This window comes from Scyliorhinus canicula, chromosome 6, assembly GCF_902713615.1.
Source record: "Scyliorhinus canicula chromosome 6, sScyCan1.1, whole genome shotgun sequence".
In the NCBI taxonomy this organism is placed as follows: Eukaryota; Metazoa; Chordata; class Chondrichthyes; order Carcharhiniformes; family Scyliorhinidae; genus Scyliorhinus; species Scyliorhinus canicula.
Window position 1 is genome coordinate 34566167 of NC_052151.1, and position 25450 is coordinate 34591616.

The following is a 25450-nucleotide window of genomic DNA, read 5'->3' on the forward strand; positions in this document are numbered from 1 at the left end:
TAAAAGAGTTGGGTTTTAAGGGAAGATAACCAGAATGTGAGAGGGTCAGTCACTCATATTCACTTGCACTGCCCTTCATGGTCTGGGTCCGATGCCTACTCGCTCCAGTTCCCTGCAGCCTGCCAACTCTGACCCGTCCGCTTCCCATTTAAACGTACCTGTCCACTTCCCCAGTTAGAGGCAGTGATATTAAAAAAACTTGCCCAGCAACTCTGATGAAGTCAACTGTTGAACCACAGGCTGGTTTGTCAATGCATTGGCTGTTCGGCTGGTTTCTAGGCTAGAGCCTGTGATTGGATGAGCACGCCCTGAGCATTTTTAGTCAGGGGGTTTTTGTGTTGGACGGTCGGCTACATGACAATGCCGTGGCACGCCACATGAAAATGCCTCTGAGACCACATTTGGTCTGCGGGCCGGGCCTTAGAATGTCAGTCTTAAACACTTTGGACCTTGGAACATCTGGTTCACGGCAGCTAGTGCTGTAAAAAAGATGTGGCCTCTTCACACCAACTCTCCTGCACTTCCATGCGAGGACAGGTTGTACAAAACTCTAGTACGGCCGCATTTGGAGTATTGCGTACAGTTCTGGTCGCCTCATTATAGGAAGGACGTGGAAGCTTTGGAACGGGTGCAGAGGAGATTTACCAGGATGTTGCCTGGTATGGAGGGAAAATCTTATGAGGAAAGGCTGATGGACTTGAGGTTGTTTTCGTTAGAGAGAAGAAGGTTAAGAGGTGACCTAATAGAGGCATACAAAATGATCAGAGGGTTAGATAGGGTGGACAGCGAGAGCCTTCTCCCGCGGATGGAGGTGGCTAGCACGAGGGGACATAGCCTTAAATTGAGGGGTAATAGATATAGGACAGAGGTCAGAGGTGGGTTTTTTACGCAAAGAGTGGTGAGGCCATGGAATGCCCTACCTGCAACATTAGTGAACTCGCCAACATTGAGGGCATTTAAAAGTTTATTGGATAAGCATATGAATGATAAGGGCATAGTGTAGGTTAGATGGCCTTTAGTTTTTTTCCATGTCGGTGCAACATTGAGGGCCGAAGGGCCTGTACTGCGCTGTATCGTTCTATGTTCTATGTACTCTGATCTGGCTGGGTGGGTGGGGAGGGGTGTAGGGTGGTTCTTGCTGTTTGCTGTATATATTAATGATTTTGACTTGAATATGGGTGGCATGATTGGGAAATTTGCCGATGCCACAAAAATTGCCGATTAGTTGATAGTGGAAAGGATAGTTGTCTCCAAAATGATATCAATGATTTTGTTGAGTGGTCGATGGAATTCAATCCAGAGAAATGTGAAGTAATGCATTTGGGGAGGAAATACTCCGTGAATGGGAGGTTATTGGGAGGGCTAGCGAAGTGGGAGACCTTGCATGTTCACAGGTGCCTGAAGGTGGTAAGACAGGTGGATACAGTGGTAAAGAAAGCATGTGAAATGCTTTCCTTTAGCGCGTGAGATACAGAATATAAAAGCAGGGATATAATGATGGAACTGTATAAAATGCTGCTTAGACCACAGCTGGAATTTTGTGGGAGACCTTGCATGTTCACAGGTGCCTGAAGGTGGTAAGACAGGTGGATACAGTGGTAAAGAAAGCATGTGAAATGCTTTCCTTTAGCGCGTGAGATACAGAATATAAAAGCAGGGATATAATGATGGAACTGTATAAAATGCTGCTTAGACCACAGCTGGAATTTTGTGTATAGTTCTAGTCATAGATCATAAAATTTACAATGCCGAAGGAGGCCATTTGGCCCATCAAGTCTGCACCAACCCTTACAAAGAGCACCCTACCCAAGCCCACGTATCTACCCTATCCTCGTAACCCCACTTAACCTTTTTGGACACCAAGGGTAATTTAGCATCGCCACTCCACCTAACCCGCACATCTTTGGACTGTGGGAGGAAACCCACCCAGACACGGGGAGAGCGTGCAGACTCCGCACAGACAGTGGCCCAGCCGGGAATCCAACCTGGGATCCTGGAGCTATGAAGCAACTGTGCTAACCACTATGCTACCATGCTACCCACAGTCACTGCATTATAAGCAGTAACTAATTGCTCTTTTAATCCTTTCTAATCCTTCTACCAATCATCTAAACTCTGTGCTCCTCTTAGTTGACTCTCCGCTCAAGGAAATAGGGCAGCCCTGTCTACTCTATCTAGGTCCTTCATACTCCTGTACACCTCAATCTGGTCACCGCATAGCCACCTCTGTTCCAAGGAAAACAACTCTAGCCTATCCAGTCTTTCCTCAAAGCTGCAATTTTCCAGCCCGGGCAACATTCTTGTAAAGGAAGTACAGAGGAGACTAAGGGGCAATTTAGCACCTCCAATCCACCTAACCTGTACATCTTTGGGTCTGTGCAAGGAAAACTGAGCACCCGGAGGAAACCCACACAGACAAGGGGAGAATGTGCAAACTCCACACACAGTCACTAAAGGCTGGACTCAAACCCAGGTCCCTGGCGCTGCAAGGCAGCAGTGCTACCCACTGTGCCATCGTGCTGCCCCTTGTTGCTCGTTTCTTCAGTTGGGAGTCATTTGGTAAATGATGTTACAACAATTTCCCCCATGTGGATCGTCACAATAAACTGACTGAAATATTTGGACTCTACCAGATTTGGTCTCTAATAGCTGGTAAGTTTGCTAATTTCAACCTGAATACTCAGAATTTACAGTGCAGAAGGAGGCCATTCGGCCCATCGAGTCTGCACTGGCCCTTGGAAAGAGCACCCCACCTAAGTCCACACCTCCACCCCATCTCCAGTAACCCCACCTAACCTTTTTCGATACTAAGGGCAATTTAGCATAGCCAATCCACCTAACCTGCACATCTTTGGACTGTGGGAGGAAACCGGAGCACCCGGAGGAAACCCACGCAGACACGGACAGTGACCCAAGCCGGGAATCGGACCTGGGACCCTGGAGTTGTGAAGCAACTGCTAACCACTGTGCTACTGTGCTGCCCTAGTATTACAATTGCCTTCAACAAGTTAATAGATTAAATTTACTTTAGTTATGAGTATAGATTGCAGAAGTTGGGACTGGGAGCGAAGAAGGCTAAGAGGAAATGTGATAGTGTTCAAAATCATGAGGGGGCTGGACAGAGTTGGTAGAAACTGGTCCTGATCGTATAAGTGATTTGCAAAAGATGCAAATGTGACGTGAAGGAAAACTTTATTAACAACTGGTTCTGGTCTGGAATGCAGTGTAGTGGAGGCAAATTCATTCGAGGCATTCAGGAGGGCATTCGATGATTATTTGAATAGAAAAAATGTGCAGAGGTACAGAGGCAGGAAGATGGGACCAAGCCATGATGCTCATTCTGAGAACCGATGCAGACAAGATGGGCCGAATGGCCTCCTTCTGCACCGTAACAATTTGGTGAAATAGATGATCCATGTTTCCTAATTTTTATCATAAGTCTTTGATGGAAGTCCGAACGTGAGAACATGAAAATGAAATGAAATGAAAATCGCTTGATTGTCACGAGTAGGCTTCAATGAAGTTACTGTGAAAAGCCCCTAGTTGCCACATTCCGGCGCCTGTCCGGGGAGGCTGGTACGGGAATCGAACCGTCCTGCTTGGTCTGCTTTAAAAGCCAGCGATTTAGCCCAGTGAGCTAAACCAGCCCCCAACCAGAACATTAGAAGAGGACAGAGATCGATCTAGAGACAAGACCCCTTGGTATGATTAACTGAGATGTTTGACTTTTATTGCAGCTCTCTGGGAATTGAAATTTGACGAGTGTTGCAGAAATACAGAGCTGCAATAGGTTAGCGCAATAGATGATTTTCTCAAGCTTTTAGCTGATTGGGATGTCCAGTAATTCTAGCATTCAGCATTTGGAAAAGGTGATGTATAAATCTTTATAGCAAGACTTAATGGAATTGAGAGAATTAAAGGGATTAAAGCTGTCTTGAAATGGTGTATTTTTAGCAGTATCACTTTAGATTGTTAGTTCTAAATATGTCTCAACAATGCTGATTATTACGGTTAATTGGTGTTTTTATTGGATTTAAAATGTGCTGCATTTAGGCTTGACTGTATATTCCACACAAAGGCTAAATATTCCACAACAATGTACTAACAAGCTTTTCTTTCTTTTTGAATTCCAAGGAAAAGGAGTTTGCCTACTCAAGAACTGTGTGATTGGAGAATCTAGTAAATGGTTGGATGTTGTTGCCAAATGGCAGACTCTTCAGGATTTTAGCAAAGAGCAAGGATGCACTTCAGATAGTATTGAAACTGGGATAAAGCGGCCAAGACTACAAGATGATAGTGGAATGAGAAAAAGGCCAAAGTTAGAGCTGGGTGAACCAACAACAACTATCTACGATGGAAGTCCAACCAGGCAACATGATCTTCATTCAGTAATTCAAGAAAGCTGCCAGAGTAAGGCACCAATGCAGGCACCACCTTCACCTGATGAGCTACTTAATTCCAAGGATCGAGATGCTGCATCCTGTATGCATTTCAGAGTATCTTGTCGCTGCAGTGGAAGAATTGCGAGAATGTTTACCTCGCAGGTAATTATAATTGCTTTATTTAGATAATTGCTTTATTTGAAACCAGTTCAAGGAATTAAGTTGTTTTTGAGTTGAGCTTCAAAGGGAAATTACTTGTGTCTCGCAAATGTTTGCAGAACTGTGGAAAATTTGAAATGTTGCTGTTTATTTGTATTTCAATCTAATTAGCACAAGTGGGTTTGCATTTGAACAAACATTTTGTGATGACATTAAGATATTTCTGTTTGCACTGCTATTTATTACTGAAATAATGGTTTCAAACTGAAGAATTGGATGATCTTTAAATAGAGGCAGTTTTTTTTAGAACCCTCAAGAGTATTGAAAGTCAGAGAGATCTAGGTGCACAGGTCACTGAAAGGGGCAACACAGGTGGAGAAGGTAGTCAAGAAGGCATATGGCATGCTTGCCTTCATTGGCCGGGGCATTGAGTATAAGAATTGGCACGTCATGTTGCACCTTTATAGAACCTCAGTTAGAGTATAGTGTTCAATTCTGGTCGCCACACTACCAGAAGGATGTGGGGGCTTTAGAGAGGGTGCAGAAGAGATTTACCAGGATGTTGCCTGGTATGGAGGGCATTAGCTATGAGGAGCGGTTGAATAAACTCGGTTTGTTCTCACTGTGTTGCACGTTTTACTTGAGTGTAATACGCGTTTATTGGAGTGTATTAACACGCCTCCGTTTAAAGGCCGTGTACTTAACACTGCTAGGGCTCTGTATGTGTAATTTCAGCTCGGAGTCGCCAGGTGTCTTATATAAACACCTCACAAGTACCTCAAGGTCAGGTTCAAAGTAATAAAACTATACACCGATTAGTAAGTTCCAACGATCAATATTTATTATACAAATATAATAAATACGCATGCACACGCTAAAGACTAATACCTATTTCTACTATTAAACGACTAAATACTTATCTAAGTGGGAACCAGCAAGGTCAGGGGACAAGGCCTTTGTTCCTTTCTGGGCTGCACCTTCTGTTGGTTATTAGTCGAGTACTGTATAAGTTCACGTAGCGAGCGTCGTTTTGGGACTTACTGAACGATGGCTGGTGCTCAACGGCTGGTGATAGAAGACAGGATCTGGAGACTGGAGTCAAAGTCGAAACAGCAAGCCGGAGCAACAAAACAGACAGGACCATGTGCGGGGTCTAGCTTTATAGTGGCCCCCAATGTCCGTGCCCTTTCGGGGCGGGCTTTACCTGCCATGCATCGATTGGATCAATTCCCAATCGATGCCTCACAAATCCCCCAATCTGAGGGTCTCTTCTCGATGGGTGGGGCGGTCTCTAGGGTCTTTTGTGGTGGATACTTCTGGTGCCGTTTCGTCTGGGCCTCCACTTAAAGTATCTATTCAAAACCAAATGTTGCTATTGTGTGTGCCCAGATCTGGATTGCCTCATTAATATGCAAAGCGTTTTGCTATTAACACCTTTGGTTGAGATCTTCCACCTGGCCATAAACTAGTTTTGCTACGTGCAGAATGCTAATCAGTCTTTGCAGACTGCTTGTCTTGGCTAAACTGCTTTTTCCCTGCAGTCTTAGCAGTTCTCCATTTTGTTAGCCCAGTGTCCATCTTAGGTGGCTACAACTGGAACGACGGAGGTTGAGGGGCGACCTGATAGAGGTTCACAAAATTATGAGGGGCATAGACAGAGTGGATAGTCAGAGGCTTTTCCCCAGGGTAGAGGGGTCAATTACTAGGAGGCATAGGTTTACGGTACGAGGGGCAAGGTTTAGAGGAGATGTACGAGGCATGTTTTTTTACACAGGGTAGTGGGTGCCTGGAACTCTCTGCCGGAGGAGGTGGTGGAAGTAGGGACGATAGTGACATTTAAGGGGCATCTTGACAAATACATGAATAGGATGGGAACAGAGGGATACGAACCCAGGAAGTGTAGAAGATTTTAGTTTCGACGGGCAGCATGGTCGGCACAGGCCTGGAGGGCCGAAGGGCCTGTTCCTGTGCTGTACTTTTCTTTGTTCACACTTTCTTCTCTTCCCTCCTCCAGAAGTTGTTGAACGATTTGCTATTTTACAAGTGCCAACACCCAATTGTACATTATTCCTGTCTGAGTCTTGGAAGTGAGACCCAGCAGGCTGGTTGATTACGAAGAGCGATGCCTTTGTTCACCATTCACACATCATGCAGTCAGCAAAAGCACAGCATCATTAATAGACAGCTAAAGCTATTACTGCTCTTGGTGAGCATAATTAAACCGTAAAATAAATTATAGCCTCAGTAAAATAATTCCAACAGACATACAACTTGATGATCAGCAAAACTTTCAATGATTGTCATTCCGGCCAGCTTGCAGATATTAAGGTGCTATTTCTGTATTGAAGGATTTGATTGGGTACTGTAAATCACCAACTGTATGAGAGTTAACATTCCCTCATCCATAATTCTTCCAATATATCATTTGACCTTGGTTTTAATGGTGCTGTGCAAACAGCTGCATTGCAGTATAATAGCTATTGCATATGTACTGAAGGTCAGTTGAGCTATCACGATTGGTTATTGACTTGAGTATTAATGCAATCACAAAGCTCTGCAAAGTAGCTTTCTATGGGTTTTTAAAGAAGAACTGTCTCTTATGTCGTGTGCAAATGTGCAGGCTCTGTTTCTGAACAGAGGACTTGGTGTACTGCAGTCATCTTGTGTCTACGAATTCTTTTCTAATCTCCATTTTAAGCTTTATGACTTTTTTCTTGTTACAATTGAAATTGATTACCTCAGTGAATAGTCTTGAAGTCACCCATTAAGCCTCTCGGTCATGGTGCAAAATTCTCTAAATTCTAAGTCTCACTGCATAACTATAATTACTGAAGATTGTGGTATTTAAGTTGATCCTGCATTTAAGACTACCCAGTTTTTCAGCCCCAAAATAATCCATATTTAGGCCTACACACAACATATTGACTGACCTGACCACTCGTATCTGCTAAGAAATGCTCTACTGACATTAGGAGTTGGCCTCACACTATCACCTCTTAAAACTCTTAAAAGTTGGCTTCTGTGTGCAAGCAGATGATGCCATAATGTCAAGAAGATGTGTTCGCGTTTAAGACGTGCCCATACAAGAGACCACACTTAGCCAACAATGAACAGAAAATGGTCCTCTGGCAAAAAGAATGAAGTTCAAAACCAGTATCAAGCTAAAGTCATGACATTAACTAATAGGCGCTGAGTATTGCTGACAAAAGAGACATGCTGTCAAAGCTTTTGGTCTTGCACTCATCAGAACAGAATCACAAGAATATGAAATCTCAAAGAGAACAACAATTTATAATGCATGTGAGGAAGGTGCTGATTGGTTGGCAAATGGGCTGTGGTCAAGGCTTTGCCTTGGAAAATGAATCAGGGAACAGTTGACTCAAGCTTTTGATTAAATTCAAACCATGCAAGTTAACTCTGGTCAAGGCATTGTCAAGAGGAATGAACCAGCGAATGGCTGTCCCTCAAACTTTTTTTTAATTGAAAAAGGTGAAACCTGTAGACATGTTCTTTTGCAAAGGACAGGGCCCTGTTTGAATACACGTAGCTTCTAACATGAATGAATAAGACACACTGCGATCTTAACTGAATCCCATCCTTAATGTTACAAAACCAATTCATGGTCTCCACAAAAGAGACATACAAGATCCAAGCTGACAAGAAAAGGTATTACACCCCATCTTGGGCTAGATCTGACGCTTGATCTTAGCCAAAACGTCAAGAAGTGATGCAATCCTGACAGATGACCTAAATCAATGTTTGCATAATTCTTGGCACAATCGGAATTGTTTAATGCATTTTTTGATATATTTTAGTTTTGTTCTGAGTGCAAAACAAAAAGCTTTGACATCATGTCTCTTCGGTGAGGAACAGTAGCTAACTCATCAAATAATCATACTGTGGCGAGATATTTTAGTGTTAGTGAACAATTGATGAAGAATGGCAAAAGAATGAATTTTTCCTGAAGAAGATGCCCTAGGCCAAATGTTCATGAGAACAGGGACCAGCCACTGGCCTGGTCTTGAGAAGCATGTATCAGACTGGGCCCTGAAATCATCAGAATGATATTGCCACCAGAAATACAACACATTTATGCTCTGTACACTTTTATAGGCCAGATGAAACCAAATCCAGCAAAGTCAACAGAGCATCCACTAGTTGGTGCTGTCGCTTTATTGAACAAAAATCTCGAGTTGCGGTTGAAGATCAAGATTGCTGAGACTACCAAAAGACCTCTGTGTCAAAATTATCAGTTTCCAGCATCATCAGACAGCGGCAAAACATGTACTCATGATGTCATATTAGCAACATGGATAATATGCCCAGCAACTGAACTGTGAGGTGAAAAGGTTTGGACACTGTTCCTGTGAAAAGCCAAAGGACGTAAGAAGACCTGATTCATAGTGGTACTGGCAGCTTGGCCGGCAGAACAGAATTAACGTTTCTGGTCACTTTCAAATGTAAAACCATGCAGAAAAAACGGTTCATGCAGAAGTCTTTGTGCATGTCTGTGACAACAGTTGGATGGATGAGAATGGAGTGAAGATGTGGATCAATAATGTATGGAATAGGCATCCTAGTGGCCCATGCAAAGAACACAGCATGTTAGTGGAGGACATATTCCGGTCCCTAAAATTGATATTAAGAGGTGCCTGTGAAGAAATAATATCCCCAAGTTGCAGTTATACCAGGGATCTAATGTGCCAGTTCAATCTTTTTTGATGTCTGCTTCAACAAACCTTTTCGTGCTTGCACCGAATGGAATAGGTGGGTGGTTGACAGAAAAAAATATTTCACAGAGAGTGGAAATATGTGTGCTGCCCTGATGTTTTTCTGGAGTTCTGTACTCCATTGAGGGATGCAATTAACGCCAAACTCATCAGAGCATTCAAAAATGCAGAAGATCTAATTTGATGGATGATGAGGAAGATTACTTGTTGTGGAGGGATAATTCTGAAACTGACAGCACCAGAGCTGATGATTGTATAGACAAAGTGACCTCAATGAATTTGATGAATTTTGCGTTGAATGCCAAAGGTTGTGAACTTGACACTTCAAACATTTTGACTGTGTTTCAAGGCATCCTTGTAGAATGAAGTCATCCAATAAATGATGTCGAGTTGATTTAATTTGAATTACGGGTGTTATGTTTTTCACATTTGAAAATGGCGACCATCAACAACACCAGCGGTTCATGTTTTATACTCCACATATAAGCTGAGCCCCATTTTATTTTGGAAGGATTTTTGAGACTTTGAAGGTCAACGTGTATGCACCTTTTCCATTGTTTTTATAGTGTTTTCAACAATTCTCCCTCTGCTGAACACCAATGAACTGGTTAATCTGTTGTTTGTTTTGTTAAAGATCTACATGAGAGAGTGTAGCAATAGCATTTTACTATAATAGGAATTTCACTTCATAATATGTCAGACTTCCTCAGTGTTTCCAGTATACTTTCCATCCCGGCCAGTGGGTCCGACATGTAGAGCAGGTCGTCCGCATAGAGAGACTCTATGTTCCTCCACCCCCCCGGTCATTCCCTTCCATCCCTTTGCGGCTCTCAACGCAGTCGCCAACGGCTCTATGGCCAGCGCAAATAGCAACGGGGAGAGTGGGCAGCCCTGTCTGGTCCCGCGATGTAGTTTGAAATAATCTGACACTACTCTGTTCGTCCTAACGCTGGTTTTTGGAGCCTGCTACAGTAGTCTGACCCAATTCACCAATCCCTCCCCGAGCCCAAACCGTCCGAGCACCTCCCATAAATAGCCCCACTCCACCCGATCGAAGGCCTTCTCAGCGTCCATCGCCACCACTACCTCCACCTCTTTGCCCGTCGGGGGCATCATGATCACATTGAGTAATCATCTCCAGTAAGCTGACAGCTGCCTGCCTTTCACAAACCCAGTTTGGTCGTCCTCAATCACCTCCGGTACACAGTCCTCAATTCTAATCGCCAGGAGCTTTGCCAGTAGCTTTGCATCTGCATTGATCAGGGAGATTGGCCTGTATGACCCGCAGGATTCCGGGTCTTTGTCCCGCTTCAATATCAGCGAGATGGTGGCTTACGACATCGGCGGCAGCAGGGTCCCTCTGTCCCTTGCCTCATTAAAAACCCTCACCAAGACCGGTCCCACTAATTCCAAGAACTTCTTGTAAAACTCTACTGGGTATCCATCCGGCCTCGGGGCTTTCCCCGACTGCATGGCCTTTAGGCCCCCCAATACCTCCTCCACTCTAATCGGGTCCCCCAGCCCATCCACTAGCCCCCCGCCTATTGTTTGGAAATGTTAGCCCCTCCAGGAACCTTTTCATCTCCTCCGGCTCTTCCGGGGGCTCCGAAGTATACAGCTTACTATAGAAATCTCGGAATACCTTATTCAATCCTGCCGGGTCCTCCACTCTGCTCCCCTCCCCATCAATCACTCTACTTATTTCCCTGGCCGCCAGCCTCTTCCTGAGTTACTGCGCTAACAATCTGCTGGCCTTCTCCCCATGCTCATACACCACTCCTCTCGCCTTCCTACGTTGTTCCACAGCCCTACTCGTGGATAACGCCCCCAGTTCCGCCTGTCGTCTCCTCCTCTCCCTGAGTAGGTCCATCCCCGGGGACTCCGCATGCTCCTCGTCTATCCGATACATTTCCCTAACCAATCTGTCCATTTCTGCTCTGTCCGCCTTGGCCCTGTGAGCCCCAATTGAGATCAGCTCCCCGCTCACTACTGCCTTCAGCGCCTCCCACAGGGTCGCCGCTGAAACCTCCCCCGTATCGTTCACCTGCAAGTAGTTCTGCATACACTTCCGAAGTGTCTCACATATCCCCTCCTCCGAAAACAGTCCTACGTCTAGCCTCCATTGTGGGCGTTGGTAATTCACCCCCCCCCCCCCCCCCCCCGACCTGCAGGTCCACCCAGTGCGGGGCATGGTCCGAGATAGTGATTGCCGAATATTCCATATTCTTTACCTCCCCTACACAGTCCGTGCTCAGGATAAAAAAATCTATCCTAGAGTATACTTTATGAACGTGCGAGTAGAACGAGTAGCCCCTTTCTGTCGGCAGTCTGGCTCTCCATGGGTCCACTGCCCCCATTTACTCCATAAACCCTTTCAGCTCCCTTGCCATTGTTGGAAGTCGACCCGTTCTGGGACTCGACCGGTCCAGCCCCGGGTCAAGGACTGTATTAAAGTCGTCTCTTCCCCCCCCCCCCCCCCCCCCCCCCATAATTTTTTAAAAAATAATTTTTATTCAAATTTTTACAAAATATCAATAAAAGAAAATACTAAGAACAGAAAGAACAAACCCCCATCTGTATACAAAAAAGAAGTAAATTAACGCCCGACATTAGCAAAAAACAAATATACATGTCCCTTCAGTCCAAACCAAAGGGACGGTCCCCCCGGGTTGCTGCTGCTGCCGGCCTTATTTCTACCGTTCTGCCAGGAAAACCAGGAATGGTTGCCACCTTCTGAAAAACCCCTGCACTGATCCCCTTAGGGCAAATTTCACCCTCTCCAATTTAATAAACCCCGCCATATCGTTGACCCAGGCCTCCACGCTTGGGGGGTCTCGCATCCTTCCACTGAAGAAGAATCCTCCGCCGGGCTACTAGGGACGCAAAGGCCAGAATGCCGGCCTCTTTCGCCTCCTGCACTCCCGGCTCCTCTGCAACCCCAAATATTGCGAGTCCCCAGCCTGGTTTGACCCTGGATCCTACCACCCTCGACACCGTCCTTGCTACCCCCTTCCAAAATTCCCCCAGCGCTGGGCATGCCCAGAACATATGGGCATGGTTTGCTGGGCTCCCTGAGCACCTAATACACCTGTCCTCGCTCCCAAAGAACCGGCTCATCCTTGTCCCGGTCATGTGAGCCCTATGCAGCACCTTAAACTGTATGAGGCTAAGCCTCGCACAAGAAGAGGAGGAGTTCACCCTTCCTAGGGCGTCCGCATACGTCCCCTCCTCAATCTCCTCACCCAGCTCCTCCTCCCATTTACCCTCCAGCTCCTCCACCGAGGCCTCGTCTACCTCCTGCATCACTTGGTACATTGCCGAGATCCTCCCCTCTCCAACCCACACCCCCGAGAGCACCCTGTCCTGGACCCCACGCGGCGGCAACAGAGGGAACTTCGCCACCTGACAAATGCCCTTACCTGCATGTACCTAAAGGTGTTCCCCGGGGGGAGCCCAAACTTGCCTTACAGCTCACCCAGGCTCGCAAACTTCCCGTCTACAAGCAGGTCCCTGAACCTCCTAACACCTGCCCCGTGCCAACTCAGGAACCCGCCATCAATTCTCCCCGGGACAAACCGGTGGTTCCACCTCCCCCCTGTTCCGTCTCCATTGCTCCCAAATTTTGAGGGTAGCCGCCACCACCGGGCTCGTGGTATACCTCGTTGGAGGGAGCGGCAGCGGCGCCGTTACCAGCGCCTCCAGGCTCGTGCCCACACAGGACGCCATCTCCATCCTCTTCCATGCTGCCCCTTCCCCATCCATTACCCACTTACGCACCATCGCTGCGTTGGCAGCCCAATAATACCCACAAAGGTTTGCCAGCGCCAGCCCCCCCTATCCCTGCCCCGCTCCAAGAACACCCTCGGGGTCCCGTGCGCCCACACAAACCCCGTAATGCTCCTGTTAACCCATCTGAAAAAGGCCTTCGGGATAAGGATGGGAAGGCACTGGAACAGGAACAGAAATCTCGGGAGCACCGTCATCTTGACTGATTGCACCCTACCCGCCAGAGACAGCGGCAACATGTCCCATCTCTTGAACTCCTCCTCCATCTGCTCCACCAGCCTTGTGAGTTTAAGCTTATGCAAGGCCCCCAGCTCCTGGCCACCTGGACCCCCTAGTACCTGAAGCTCCTCTCCGCCCTTTTTAGTGGGAGCCTACCAATCCTCCCCTCCTGGTCCCCCGGGTGTACAGCGAACAGCTCGCTCTTCCCCAAGTTGAGTTTATACCCCGAGAAATCCCCAAATTCCCGGAGAATCCTCATCACCTCCGGCATTCCCCCCACCGGGTCCGCCACATACAGCAATAGGTCATCTGCGTAGAGCGACACTCGGTGCTCCTCCCCACCCCACACCAGCCCCCTCCAGTTCCTCGACTCCCTCAGCGCCATGGCCAGGGGTTCAATTGCCAGCGCAAAAAGCAGGGGGGACAAGGGACACCCTTGCCTTGTCCCTTGGTATAACCGAAAATACTCCGACCTCCTCCTATTCGTGGCCACGCTCGCCATTGGGGCCTCATATAACAGCCTCACCCACCTGACAAACCCCTCCCCAAATCCGAACCTTCCCAGCACCTCCCACAAGTACCCCCTATCAAAGGCCTTCTCCGCGTCCATCGCCACCACTATCTCCGCCTCCCCTTCCACCGTCGGCATCATTATAACATTCAAGAGCCTCCGTATGTTAGTGTTCAGGTGCCTCCCCTTCACGAATCCTGTTTGATCCTCGTGGATAACCTGTGGCGCACAATCCTCTATCCTCGTGGCCAAAATCTTCGCCAACAGCTTGCCGTCTACATTTAAGAGTGAGATCAGCCTGTATGACCCACATTGCAGGGGATCCTTGTCCCGCTTAAGGAGCAAGGAAATCAGCGCCCGAGACATCGTCAGAGGCAGAGCCCCCCCCTTCCCTTGCCCCGTTGAAGGTCCTAACCAACAGGGGGCCCAACAGGTCTGCATACATCTTATAGAATTCGACCAGGAACCCATCCGGCCCCGGCGCCTTCCCTGACTGCATGCTCCCTATCCCTTTGACCAGCTCAACCGGCACCCCCAGCCCCAACCCCTGTCCCTCCTCCACCCTCGGGAATCTCAGCCGGTCCAAAAAGCGCCCCATCACTCCCTCCTCCGCTGGGGGTTCGGACCGATACAGTTCCTCATAAAAGTCCCTGAAGACCCCATTAATGTCAACCCCCCTGCGCACCACATTTCCTCCCCTATCCTTAACTCCACCAATCTCCCTGGCCGCATCCCGCTTACGGAGCTGGTGCGCCAGCATCCTGCTCGCCTTCTCCCCATATTCATACACCCTCCCTGTGCCTTCCTCCACTGAGCTTTCGCCTTTCTGGTGGTTAGCAAGTCGAACTCAGCCTGGAGACTACGCCGCTCCCTCAGCAATCCCTCCTCCGGAGCCTCCGCGTATCTCCTGTCCACCCACGCCATCTCCCCCACCAGTCACTCCCTCTTTCTCTGCTCTCTCCTCTCCCTGTGGGCTCGAATGGAGATCAGCTCCCCCTTAACCACCGCCTTCAGCGCCTCCCAGACCGTCCCCACTCAGACCTCCCCATTGTCATTGGCCTCCAGGTACCTCTCGATACATTCTCGAACCCGCCCGCCCACCTCCTCGTCCGCCAGCCCCCCCACCTCCAAGCGCCAAAGTGGGCATTGGTCTCTCTCCTCCCCCAGCTCGAGGTCCACCCAGTGCGGGGCGTGGTCAGAAATGGCTATCGCCGAATACTCAGCATCCTCCACCCTTGCAATCAGCGCCCTACTCATAATGAAAAAATCAATCCAGGAATAGGCCTTATGCACATGGGAGAAGTATGAAAATTCCCTGGCCCTCGGCCTCGCAAACCTCCATGGATCCACCCCTCCCATCTGGTCCATAAACCCCCTCAAAACCTTAGCCGCCGCTGGCCTCCTACCCGTCCTGGACCTGGATCGATCCAGTGGCAGATCCAGCACTGTGTTGAAATCCCCCCCCCCCCCCCCCCCCCCCCCCCCCCCCCCCCCCCCATTATCAGGCCCCCCGCCTCCAAATCTGGAATCTGGCCCAACATGCGCCGCATGAAACACGCATCGTCCCAATTCGGGGCGTATACATTGACCAGCACCACCCGCTCCCCCTGCAGCTTGCCGCTTACCATCACATACCTCCCGCTGCTGTCTGCCACCACATTCGCCACCTCAAACGACACCCCCTTCCCCACCAGGATCGCCACCCCCCCCCCCCCGATTTTTTGCATCCAGCCCTGAATGAAACACTTGGCCTACCCATCCCTTCCTCAATCTAACCTGATCCGCCACCTTCAGGTGCGTCTCCTGAAGCATGGCCAAATCCGCCTTCAGGAGCGCAAACACGCGTGCCCATTTGACCGGCCCATTCAGTCCCCTCACATTCCAGGTTATCAGCCGGATCAGGGGGCTACCTGCCCCCCTCCCCCGTCGACTAGCCATTACCCTTCCTCAGTCCGCCACATGCCCGCGCCCCCCGCTGAGCCAGTTCCCCACAGCGACAGACTCCCATCCCGACCCCCTCTACATGCTCCAGCTCCTTCTCGACCATTCCAGCAGCAACCCGGTACCCCTCCCCACCAACCAACCCCACCCCCAAGCTAGGGCCCCTAGCTGCGTAACCCCTTCCATTGTACTTCCGTAAGTCAGCCGACTCCTGCTGACCCCGGCTGCTCCCGCCACCCCAATGACCCTCCCCAGTGCAACACAACCCCCCCCCCCCCCCCCCCCCCAGTGCCGGCCCCACTGCTCCTCCAGCACGGGAGAGAAGCCCGAGCTTCCATCCCGAGCCCCGCCCCCCCGACCCAACACGCGGGAAAAGACGGGCACATGACCCAACAGGACTGCGAACCACTCCCAAACTCTCAACCAGTGGAAAAAAACCAGACGTGACAAAGCGCCCAAGTAAACAGATAACAGTCCCAAAAAAGCAGAACAGCAAAAAGACATCATCAAATAGAACCGATAAAAGCGAAAGGATACCAAGGAGGACAAAGCCTCCGGGCTGTGTACACCGTTCCCCAGCCCCCAGTTCTCAGTTCAAGTCCAGTTTCTCTGCCTGGACGAAAGCCCAGGCCGCCTCCGGAGAGTAAAAGTAGAGCTGGCGGTCTTTATAAGTGACCCAGAGGCGTGCCGGCTGTAACAGGCCAAATTTGACCCCCTTCTTGTGGAGTACTGCCTTCGTCCGATTAAAACCAGCCCTTCTCTTTGCCACCTCCGCACTCCAATCCTGGTAGATCCTGACCTCCGCATTCTCCCACTTACGACTCCTCTCATCCTTCGCCCATCTCAGCACGTACTCATGGTCGACGAAGCGGCGAAAACGGACCAGCACCGCCCAAGGCGGCTCGTTTGGCTTGGGTTTCCTCAGCAGCACCCGATGGGCACCCTCCAGCTCCAAGGGTCCCTGGAACGACCCCGCGCCCATTAGCGAATTCAGCATCATAGTCACATAGGCCCCCAAATCCGAACCTTCCAGCCCTTCTGGGAGGCCTAGAATCCGCAGGTTCTTCCGACGGGCACGGTTCTCCATCTCCTCCATTCTCGCTGACCACTTCTTGTGGAGCGCCTCGTGCGACTCCACCTTCACTGCCAGGCCCAGGAGTTCGTCCTCGCTCCCCGAGGCCTTTTGCCGAAGCTCTCGGATCTCCGCACCCTGAACCGTCTGGGTAGCCATGAGCTTGTCCAGGGAGGCCTTAAGCGGTTCCAGGATCTCTGCCTTCAGCTCCCTGAAGGAGCACTGAAGCAGCTCCTGCTGCTCCCACGCCCACTGCTGCCACGCTACTGATTCCCCGCCCGCCGCCATCTTGCCTTTCCTGCCTCGCACCTTTTTCTGCTCCAAAGCCGATTTTTTTGACCGCTCTGCTCCTGGTCCAGGCTATCCACCGGCGGAAAATCTTAGAGGAAGTGTTCCCACACGGGGAAAAGTCCAACCGGTACCGCTGCGGGCCTTAAAAGAGCCCAAAAGACCGAAAATAGCAGGAGCTACCGAACGTGCGGTTTAGCTCCGCATCACCGCAACCAGAAGTCTCGAGTCCCCCCCATTATCAACCTACGAGAGTCCAGGTCCGGGATCTTCCCCAGCACTCTTTTAATAAAGTCCACGTCGTCCCAGTTCGGAGCATATATGTTCACCAGCACCACTCTTCTCCCCTCCAGTCTTCCCCTTACCATCAGGTATCTGCCCCCCCTGTCTGCGGCTGTGCCCTCCGCCTCAAATTGAACCCGCTTATTGATCATAATTGCCACCCCCCTGGATTTAGAGTCCACCTCCGAGTGGAAGACCTGGCTAATCCAGCCCTTCCTTAGCCTAGTCTGGTCAGACACTTTCAGATGTGTCTCCTGCAACATAATTACGTCCGCCTTCAGAGCCCGCAAGTGCACAAACACACGTGCCCTTTTATCTGGCCCATTTAGTCCCTTGACATTCCAGGTGATCAGCCTGGTTGGGGGACACAACCTAACCCCCCCGCCCCCCACGCCGGTCAGCCATAGCATTTCTCGGGCCCGGCCCGTGCGCCGCGCCATTCTTGGCCGCCTCCACCCTCAACCTCCTTTCCATTGCCTACTGCAGATCCCTCCCACGTCAGCAGAATAACACCCCCCAGTTGTCCAACAGTCTAGGCACATTCGGCGTCCCTTCAAACGGTAGTTCTCGGACCCTAGTTTGCGTCCGTGGGGCGTCTTTTCAGGACCAGCCCCTGATCCCTCGCAAAGTCCATCGCTTCCTCGGGCTCGGAGAAGTAGTGGTGTTGATCCTGATGCGTAACCCAAAGACGGGCCGGGAACAGCAGACCAAACTTCACAAGCTTCTTGAACAGCACCTCCTTGACTTGTTTAAAGGCTGCTCGCCGCCGAGCCACCTCCTGGCTTAGGTCCTGGTAGATGCGTAGGACACTGTTATTCCACGTGCTGCTCCTGGTGCTCTTTGCCCACCGCAGAACCCGCTCCTTTTCCACGAACCTGTGGAACCTAATCACCATCGAACGGGGTCGGAGGGGGGGGGTCCCCCGGACGCACCTGCCTCGCCTGCACTCTGTATGCCCCCTCCAGCACCGGGGGTCACGGAAAGGCTTCAGCCCCCATCAACTGCATCAACAGGTCAGCCACAAACGCTGTGGCATCGGCTCCCTCTGCCCCCTCCGGGAAGCCAATGATCCTCAGATTTTGTCTACGGGCTCTATTTTCCAACTCCTCCACTCTGTCCAGCTGTCTTCTCTGCCTCTCCTTCAACCCGTCGACTTCTAAAGCCGCAATCGTCTGCGCATCCTCCTGCTCCTCCACTGCCTCTCCCAGCTCCTTAACTTTTACGTCCTGGGCATCCAGCCCCTGATTCAGCTAATCCACTGCCTTCTGAAGTGGGTCCAAGTTATCCCGCTTCAGCGACTCAAAACTACTTTTTATCACCTGCAGCATGTTTTCCAGCGCTTGCTGGGTCCGAGATCCGCAGGTCCGCCATCTTGGGTTTCAGGTCAGCTTCCCCTTCACCTTGTCTTTGCCCCTTTCTCTCCCATTTCCGTTGCCTCCGGCACTCCCGCGGTTCCATACAACGCTGCCCGCTCCGCCACACCTCCGTGGCCGTCTTTTCACAGCTCCACCATCCCGCTATCGCGGGGAATCGGGTCCTTAAGCTCCGCCGGAGTGAGAGCTCCCAAATGTGCGGCTCACTCAGTCATTGCCGCAACCGGAAGTCATGTCAGAAGTACTTTGAGACATTTTAAATTATGGGGCACTCAATGAATGCAAGTTTTAGTTCAATTTTGTATTGAATGGTAGAATGCTTGTTTTGGCAAGGGTAATCATGAAATTAATTGAGGAAAAACAAATATATATTGCATCCTATGACAAATTTACAGTGAGTCAAGCCCCCTTCTGGATAAAAAATAAATCCTGAAGAGTATCATCCACATTCCCTTGTCTGTTTTTAAATTGTATTTGTGTTTTCTTTTTCTAAAGTATATCTTTTTAACCATGCATTTAGTCAGGTTTCCCAACTCCCGTGTTAGTGCTTTGTTTCCACGTTCCCTTCTGCAAAGTGCTTTGAAATAGTAAACTTTAATTTCATTGATACTTGATTGGAGAATTCATGAACTGTTGATGACAATACGCTGTACGCCTCACTGCATTTGAGTTATCCCATTTCAGATAAGTAACCAAAAGAAGTCAGATATAATTGCCATGATAAGTGATACTTAAGCGAGCTAAACACTTTCATTGGATGTGTAATACTTCTAGTGGTTTGTTCCCTTGGTCTGCTGTGATTTGTGACATTCTGTCTGAAATGCCAAAAATATTTCTTGGAAATTATGTAATAATACGAGCGCTTTCGGAGTCAAATGAGGGAAGGCTATTTAAAATATCAGTTGTCATCTTCCAGAGCAATGAACACTTTGCCCCAACATGGATCACACCCAATTTACTTGAGGGCAAGTTTCTGTTAAGTTGATTTCATCCTGTTCAGACAATAGGTTTTCATTGTCGTGGACACTATCACTTAGTAAAGGTGAGAATTTAGCAAAATTGTAACTTTGCGTGGCAACTTGTCGCAATTGTAAATGAATGTATTCTCGGAAAATGAATGAGTAATTTTTGTGGGTAATTAATTTTCCACAGGAGCTAGGAAGAACAATTGGGATTGCCCTCGGCAGGCAAATGGGCTGGAAAGCAGAATTGAGAAACCCCATGCTGGAGGTAAGTCTTGCTGTTTTGATGGGAGTGCAGTATGACTAGAGTACTTAAAAGTTAAGACTTTTGAGTCAGAATTAATTAGACTATTTACTTTTCCTTGACTGCATGACCAATTTTGTATTTAGTCTGTTTTTGACTAATCGAGTACTTTATATTGTCACTAACCAATGTAATCATTTCATTGAACTGAAATTGGTGTTTGGTAGTACAGACCTTTTATTGCTAGAAAAACAAGGCATATCAAAGCTTTTCATCTTGCACTGCCTGGTTTAAATTGAAACAATGCTTGACAATTAACTGTTTGTCACCTGGTGCATTCTCCATGGCAATGTCTGTACCAATCGGTCTACTTGTCAATCCCTCAAAGTATAAATTGCTGTTTTCCCCTATACTGGTATTCTTGGAAGTGTCCTGATGAATGTAAGACAAAAAGCTTCAACTTGACTTTTTTTTCAGCAATACTGATTTGAAATCCCTTACCATGGCGTGTAGGTCCTTTTAATTCGACTAGAACAAAAATGTTTTAAATCTGAAAGAAAAACAAAATGCTGGAAATATTCTGGTCTTGCAGCATCTATGGGGGAGAAACTCCGTCTATTTAGAGTTGGAGTTTTGTCTAATGATTAGAATATTTTGAGGTTTTCAGATTCTTGAGTTATATATCCTGGGTTTGAATTTGAACAGCATATATCATCTGGTGTTCATATTCGGGTGACCACATTTCCACTTTAAATTAACATATAATATAAAAATTGCAAAAAGAAAAGTATATGAATGGAAAAACACGAAAGTTTTGCTACAAGTAACAAACCTTGTTTCTCAGGCAATCTTTTTGGCTCTTGAGAGTTTTTGGTTGTTTATACATAAATTGCTGCACACGCTATGACATAGAATGGTGAATAGCATTAATAAAGGATGGAATATGGTCCAGAATAAGAATCCTCTTTCAGTACTCAAGAGGATATAATATGATGATGCCTGTCAAATTGCTAGCGAGAGTGGCCGTGCTTCTGTCAAAGAGATTTCATTTGAAACAGATTTTGTCGCTGAAAAGGGATTTATTTTGTCGAAGCTTTTCATCTTTCACTCATCAAGGACAAATTCACAAATGCCAATTTGACTCTCTCAATTTATTCAACAAGAGGAGGGATGCTGATTGGCTGAGACATTGCCATGGAGAGCTATAGGCACCCCAAGATCCCCGGTAATTCAAAAAAGTCGCAAGTCTTGAACATATTCCTATTCTTTGCAGAGAACATGTTGCTGTGCTAGGCTCCCCAAGAACCCAGGTAATTCAAAAAAAGGCGCAAATCTTGAACATATTCCTATTCTTTGCAAGCATCAAGGAGCCATCTTACAAGGTTCAGTGATTATCATAAATTGGTTGTTAGTGTAACTATTAGCGCATTCAGGATTGTTCAGTGTATGCTGCCAAATTGCAAGACCACAGCTAACCGTGGTATTTTGTTTTTGAGTTTTGCAACAAGTGTGGGCTATTTGAGCAAGGCCTGTATTCTGCCGATTACAAACAACTGAAGGAACATGTTCTTTGAAATCGGCCAATCACTGGCCTAAATCCCAACAATCAGCACCCTTTTCTCCTGTCGTATAAATTGTTCAGTTTGTTTGAAATTTGGCATTCGTGCATTTGTCCTGATGAGTTCATGATGAAAAGCTTCAGCAAATGTCTCCTGCACTGTAAATTCTAAGATTTATAGCAACATTCAAGTTCTGTATTACCAAAATTGATTTGTTTTGAGAGTGTTCCTATTTTTGTTTATAATTGTGGTATATGACAGGTATATGGCCATTTGCAAATGGAAACCACAAGTAAAGGCCATCTCAAAAGGCAAAAGGATTTTGACATCTTTATTTCTGCTGAATAAATCTTAAAATATTAAATAGATTTTTTGTATATATAGACCTCGAGTTGCAAAATGTCAGTACTTGAATAAAACACTTAAGCTTCCATCTTCGAGGACTCTCTTGTCAGGACACAAAGAATTTCAGTAGCAAATATTCAGTCCTTGGCTCAGTAACAGAATCTGATGACGTTGATTAGTAATTTGCTGGAAATCTGAAATAACAGAAAAACACAAGTTTTCATAGAACATAGAACAGTACAGCACAGAACAGGCCCTTCGGCCTTCGATGTTGTGCCGAGCAATGATCACCCTCCTCAAACCCACGTATCCACCCGATACACGTAACCCAACAACACCCTTAACCCTACTTTTTAGGGCACTACGGGCAATTTAGCATGGCCAATCCACCTAACCCGCACATCTTTGGACTGTGGGTGGAAACCGGAGCACCCGGAGGAAACCCACGCACACACGGAGAGGACGTGCAGACTCCGCACAGACAGTGACCCAGCCAGGAACCGAACCTGGGACCCTGGAGCTGTGAAGCATTTATGCTAACCACCATGCTACCGTGCTGCCCTAATGTCTTTGAGGAGTGAGAATGCTGGAAATACACAAGTTTTCATGTGTTTGAGGAGTGAGAATGCTGGAAATACACAGGCCTTTGTGTGTTTGAGGAGTGACAATGCTGGAAATACACCGGCCTTTGTGTTTGAGGAGTGACGATGCTGGAAATACACAGGCCTTTGTGTGTTTGAGGAGTGACGATGCTGGAAATACACAAGCCTTTGTGTGTTTGAGGAGTGACGATGCTGGAAATACCCAGGCCTTTGTGTGTTTGAGGAGTGACGATGCTGGAAATACACCGGCCTTTGTGTGTTTGAGGAGAGACGATGCTGGAAATACACAGGCCTTTGTGTGTTTGAGGAGCGACGATGCTGGAAATACACCGGCCTTTGTGTGTTTGAGGAGTGACAATGCTTGAATATTTCCAATTTTCTAAACAAATAGTGAGGCTCTATCACTATCAGCAGCTTATGTTTTGCGAAGCTTGCAACTTTGTAACTGGTGAGAGCATGTAGTACAGTATTTCTGTTTGTTACACTGTGCACTACTCTGTATCAATAGGGAAAAAAAGAAGTCTACATGTTTTTCTTTTTTCCACATCCCAGGGCCACATTTGCTTGCATATTTCCCAACTTTATGATTGATCCAAAGTGCAGTCTAAAATGCTGACCCCCCCCCTTCACAGGCCACAATTTTGTTGATTCTGAAGCGGGACAAGAACCCGGAGCTCTGTGGGTCCTACAGGCCGATATCCCTGTTGAATGTGGACGCCAAACTGCTGGCCAAAATGTTGTCCTCCAGGAGTGAGGATTGTGTTCCGGACGTTATTGGGGCGGACCAGACGGGGTTTGTTAAGGGTAGGCAGTTGGTGGTCAATGTAAGAAGGTTGTTAAATGTGATCATGATGCCACCGAAAGGTAGGGAGGTGGAGTTAGTGATCGCAATGGATGCAGAAAAGGCTTTTGATTGGGTAGAATGGGATTATCTGTGGGAGGTACTGGGACGGTTCGGATTTGGGCGGGGCTTTATTGACTGGGTCAGGTTCCTGTATCAGGCTCCTGTGGTAAGTGTACGGACGAATAGGACAACAACGGACTATTTTAGACTGCACTGGGTGACGAGACAGGGATGCCCTCTCTCCCCACTGTTGTTTGCGCTAGCTATAGAGCCGTTGGCAATTTCTCTGAGACCCTCAAGGGGCTGGTCTGGGGGGGGGGGGGGGGGGGGGGGTGGCGTGGAGCACAGAGTCTCGCTCTATGCAGACGACCTGCTTCTGTATGTATCGGACCCATTAGAGGGGATGGAAGAAATCATGAGGATCACGGGGCATTTGGCTGCTTTTCAGGGTATAAGCTAAATATGGGGAAAAGTGAGATGTTTGCTGTCCAGGCCTGGGGACAGGAGAGGCGAATGGGGGAGCTGCCATTTAGATTAATAGGGAGAAGCTTTAGGTTCCTAGGTATTCATGTGCCGTGGGAATGGTTCCGGCTGCATAAATTAAATCTGGCCTGACTAGTAGACCAAATGAAGAACTATTTTCACGCTCCTGTTGTCATTAGCTGAGAGGATGCAGACGGTGAAGATGATGGTCCTCCCGAGATTCCTGTTCGTGTTTCAATGTCTCCCCATCTTTATTCCGCGGTCTTTTCTTAAACAGGTCAACAAAGTGATCTCTTGGTTTGTTTGGGCGGGCAAGACCCCTCGGGGAAGGACGGTAATGCTTGAGTGGAGTCGGGGAGATAATGGGCTGCCGCTGCCAAATTTTAGTAACTATTACTGGGCGGCGAATATAGCCATGATCAGGAAGTGGGTGGTGGGGAAGGGGTCAGCATGGGAGCGTATGGAGGCGGCTTCATGCAAGGGCACCAGTTTGGGGGCGTGGGTAACTGCACCTCTGCCGTTCCCGCCGGCACGGCACCCCACCAGCCCCGTGGTGGTGGCGGCCCTGAGAGTCTGGGGGCAATGGAGGAGACATGTGGGAGCAGATTGAGCATCGGTCTGGTTCCCAATCTGTAATAATCACCGGTTTGCCCCGGGAAGTATGGATGAGGGGTTCCGGATATGGCGGAGAGCAGGGATTGAGAGGGTGGGGGATATGTTTATAGAGGGGAGCTTTCCAAGTTTGGGTTGGCGAGGGGAAACAAATTCAGGTATCTGCAGGTGCGGGACTTCCTACATAAACAGGTGTCAACCTTCCTGCTCCTACTGCTAAGGGGGATTCAGGACAGGGTAGTTTCCAGAGGGTGGGTGGTAGGAGAAGGGGTCGTCTCGGGACATTTACAAGGAACTTATGGGGTCAGACGAGACGCAGACCGAGGAGCTGAAGCGCAAGTGGGAGGAGGAGCTGGGAGGAGAGATAGAGGATGGCCTATGGGCGGACACGTTGAGTAGAGTCGACGCGTCCGCAACATGTGCCAGGCTCCGCCTAATACAATTTAAGGTTGTCACCGGGCTCACATGACAGTGGCCCGGATGAGCAGATCCTTTGGGGTGGAAGACAGGTGTGCAAAATGTGCGGGAGGACCAGCGACCATGTCCACATGTTCTGGACATGTCCAAAGCTTAGGGGATTTTGGCAGGGGTTTGAAGATGCCATGTCCACGGTGTTAAAAACAAGGGTGGCGCTGAGTCCAGAGGTGGCGATTTTTGGGGTGTCGGAAGACCCGGGAATCCAGGAGGAGAAAGAGGCAGACGTTCTGGCCTTTGCTTCCCTGGCAGCCCAGAGACGGATACTATTAGCTTGGAGGGACTCAAAGCCCCCGAAGTCGGAGACCTGGCTATCGGACATGGCTAGCTTTCTCTGTTTGGAGAAAATCAAGTTCGCCTTGAGAGGGTCAATGTTAGGGTTCACCCGGAGGTGGCAGCCGTTCATCGACTTCTTCGCGGAAAATTAATCGTCAGCAGAAGGATGGGGGGGGGGGGGGGGTCGGGGGGGGGGGTTAGTTTAGTTTAGAATAGGGAGTTAATAAAGGTGGGACCTGTAAGGGAGGGAGACGGCTTTTGAACTATGTTTATAGTTTCATGTACATTGTTTGTTGTGTTGTTATA

At 48.4% G+C, this 25450-nt stretch overlaps 1 protein-coding gene across 2 annotated transcripts in view; it reads left to right on the plus strand.

Moving 5' to 3' along the window:
• Nucleotides 1-25450, plus strand: part of thumpd2 (THUMP domain containing 2) — a 45748-nt gene that overhangs the window by 5968 nt on the left and 14330 nt on the right. For both annotated transcript variants that reach the window (XM_038799141.1, XM_038799142.1), the window contains 2 exons: nucleotides 4135-4544; nucleotides 19896-19973. In XM_038799141.1, coding sequence (XP_038655069.1) covers nucleotides 4135-4544; nucleotides 19896-19973 — 488 coding nt within the window. The remainder of the gene's footprint in view (nucleotides 1-4134; nucleotides 4545-19895; nucleotides 19974-25450) is intronic.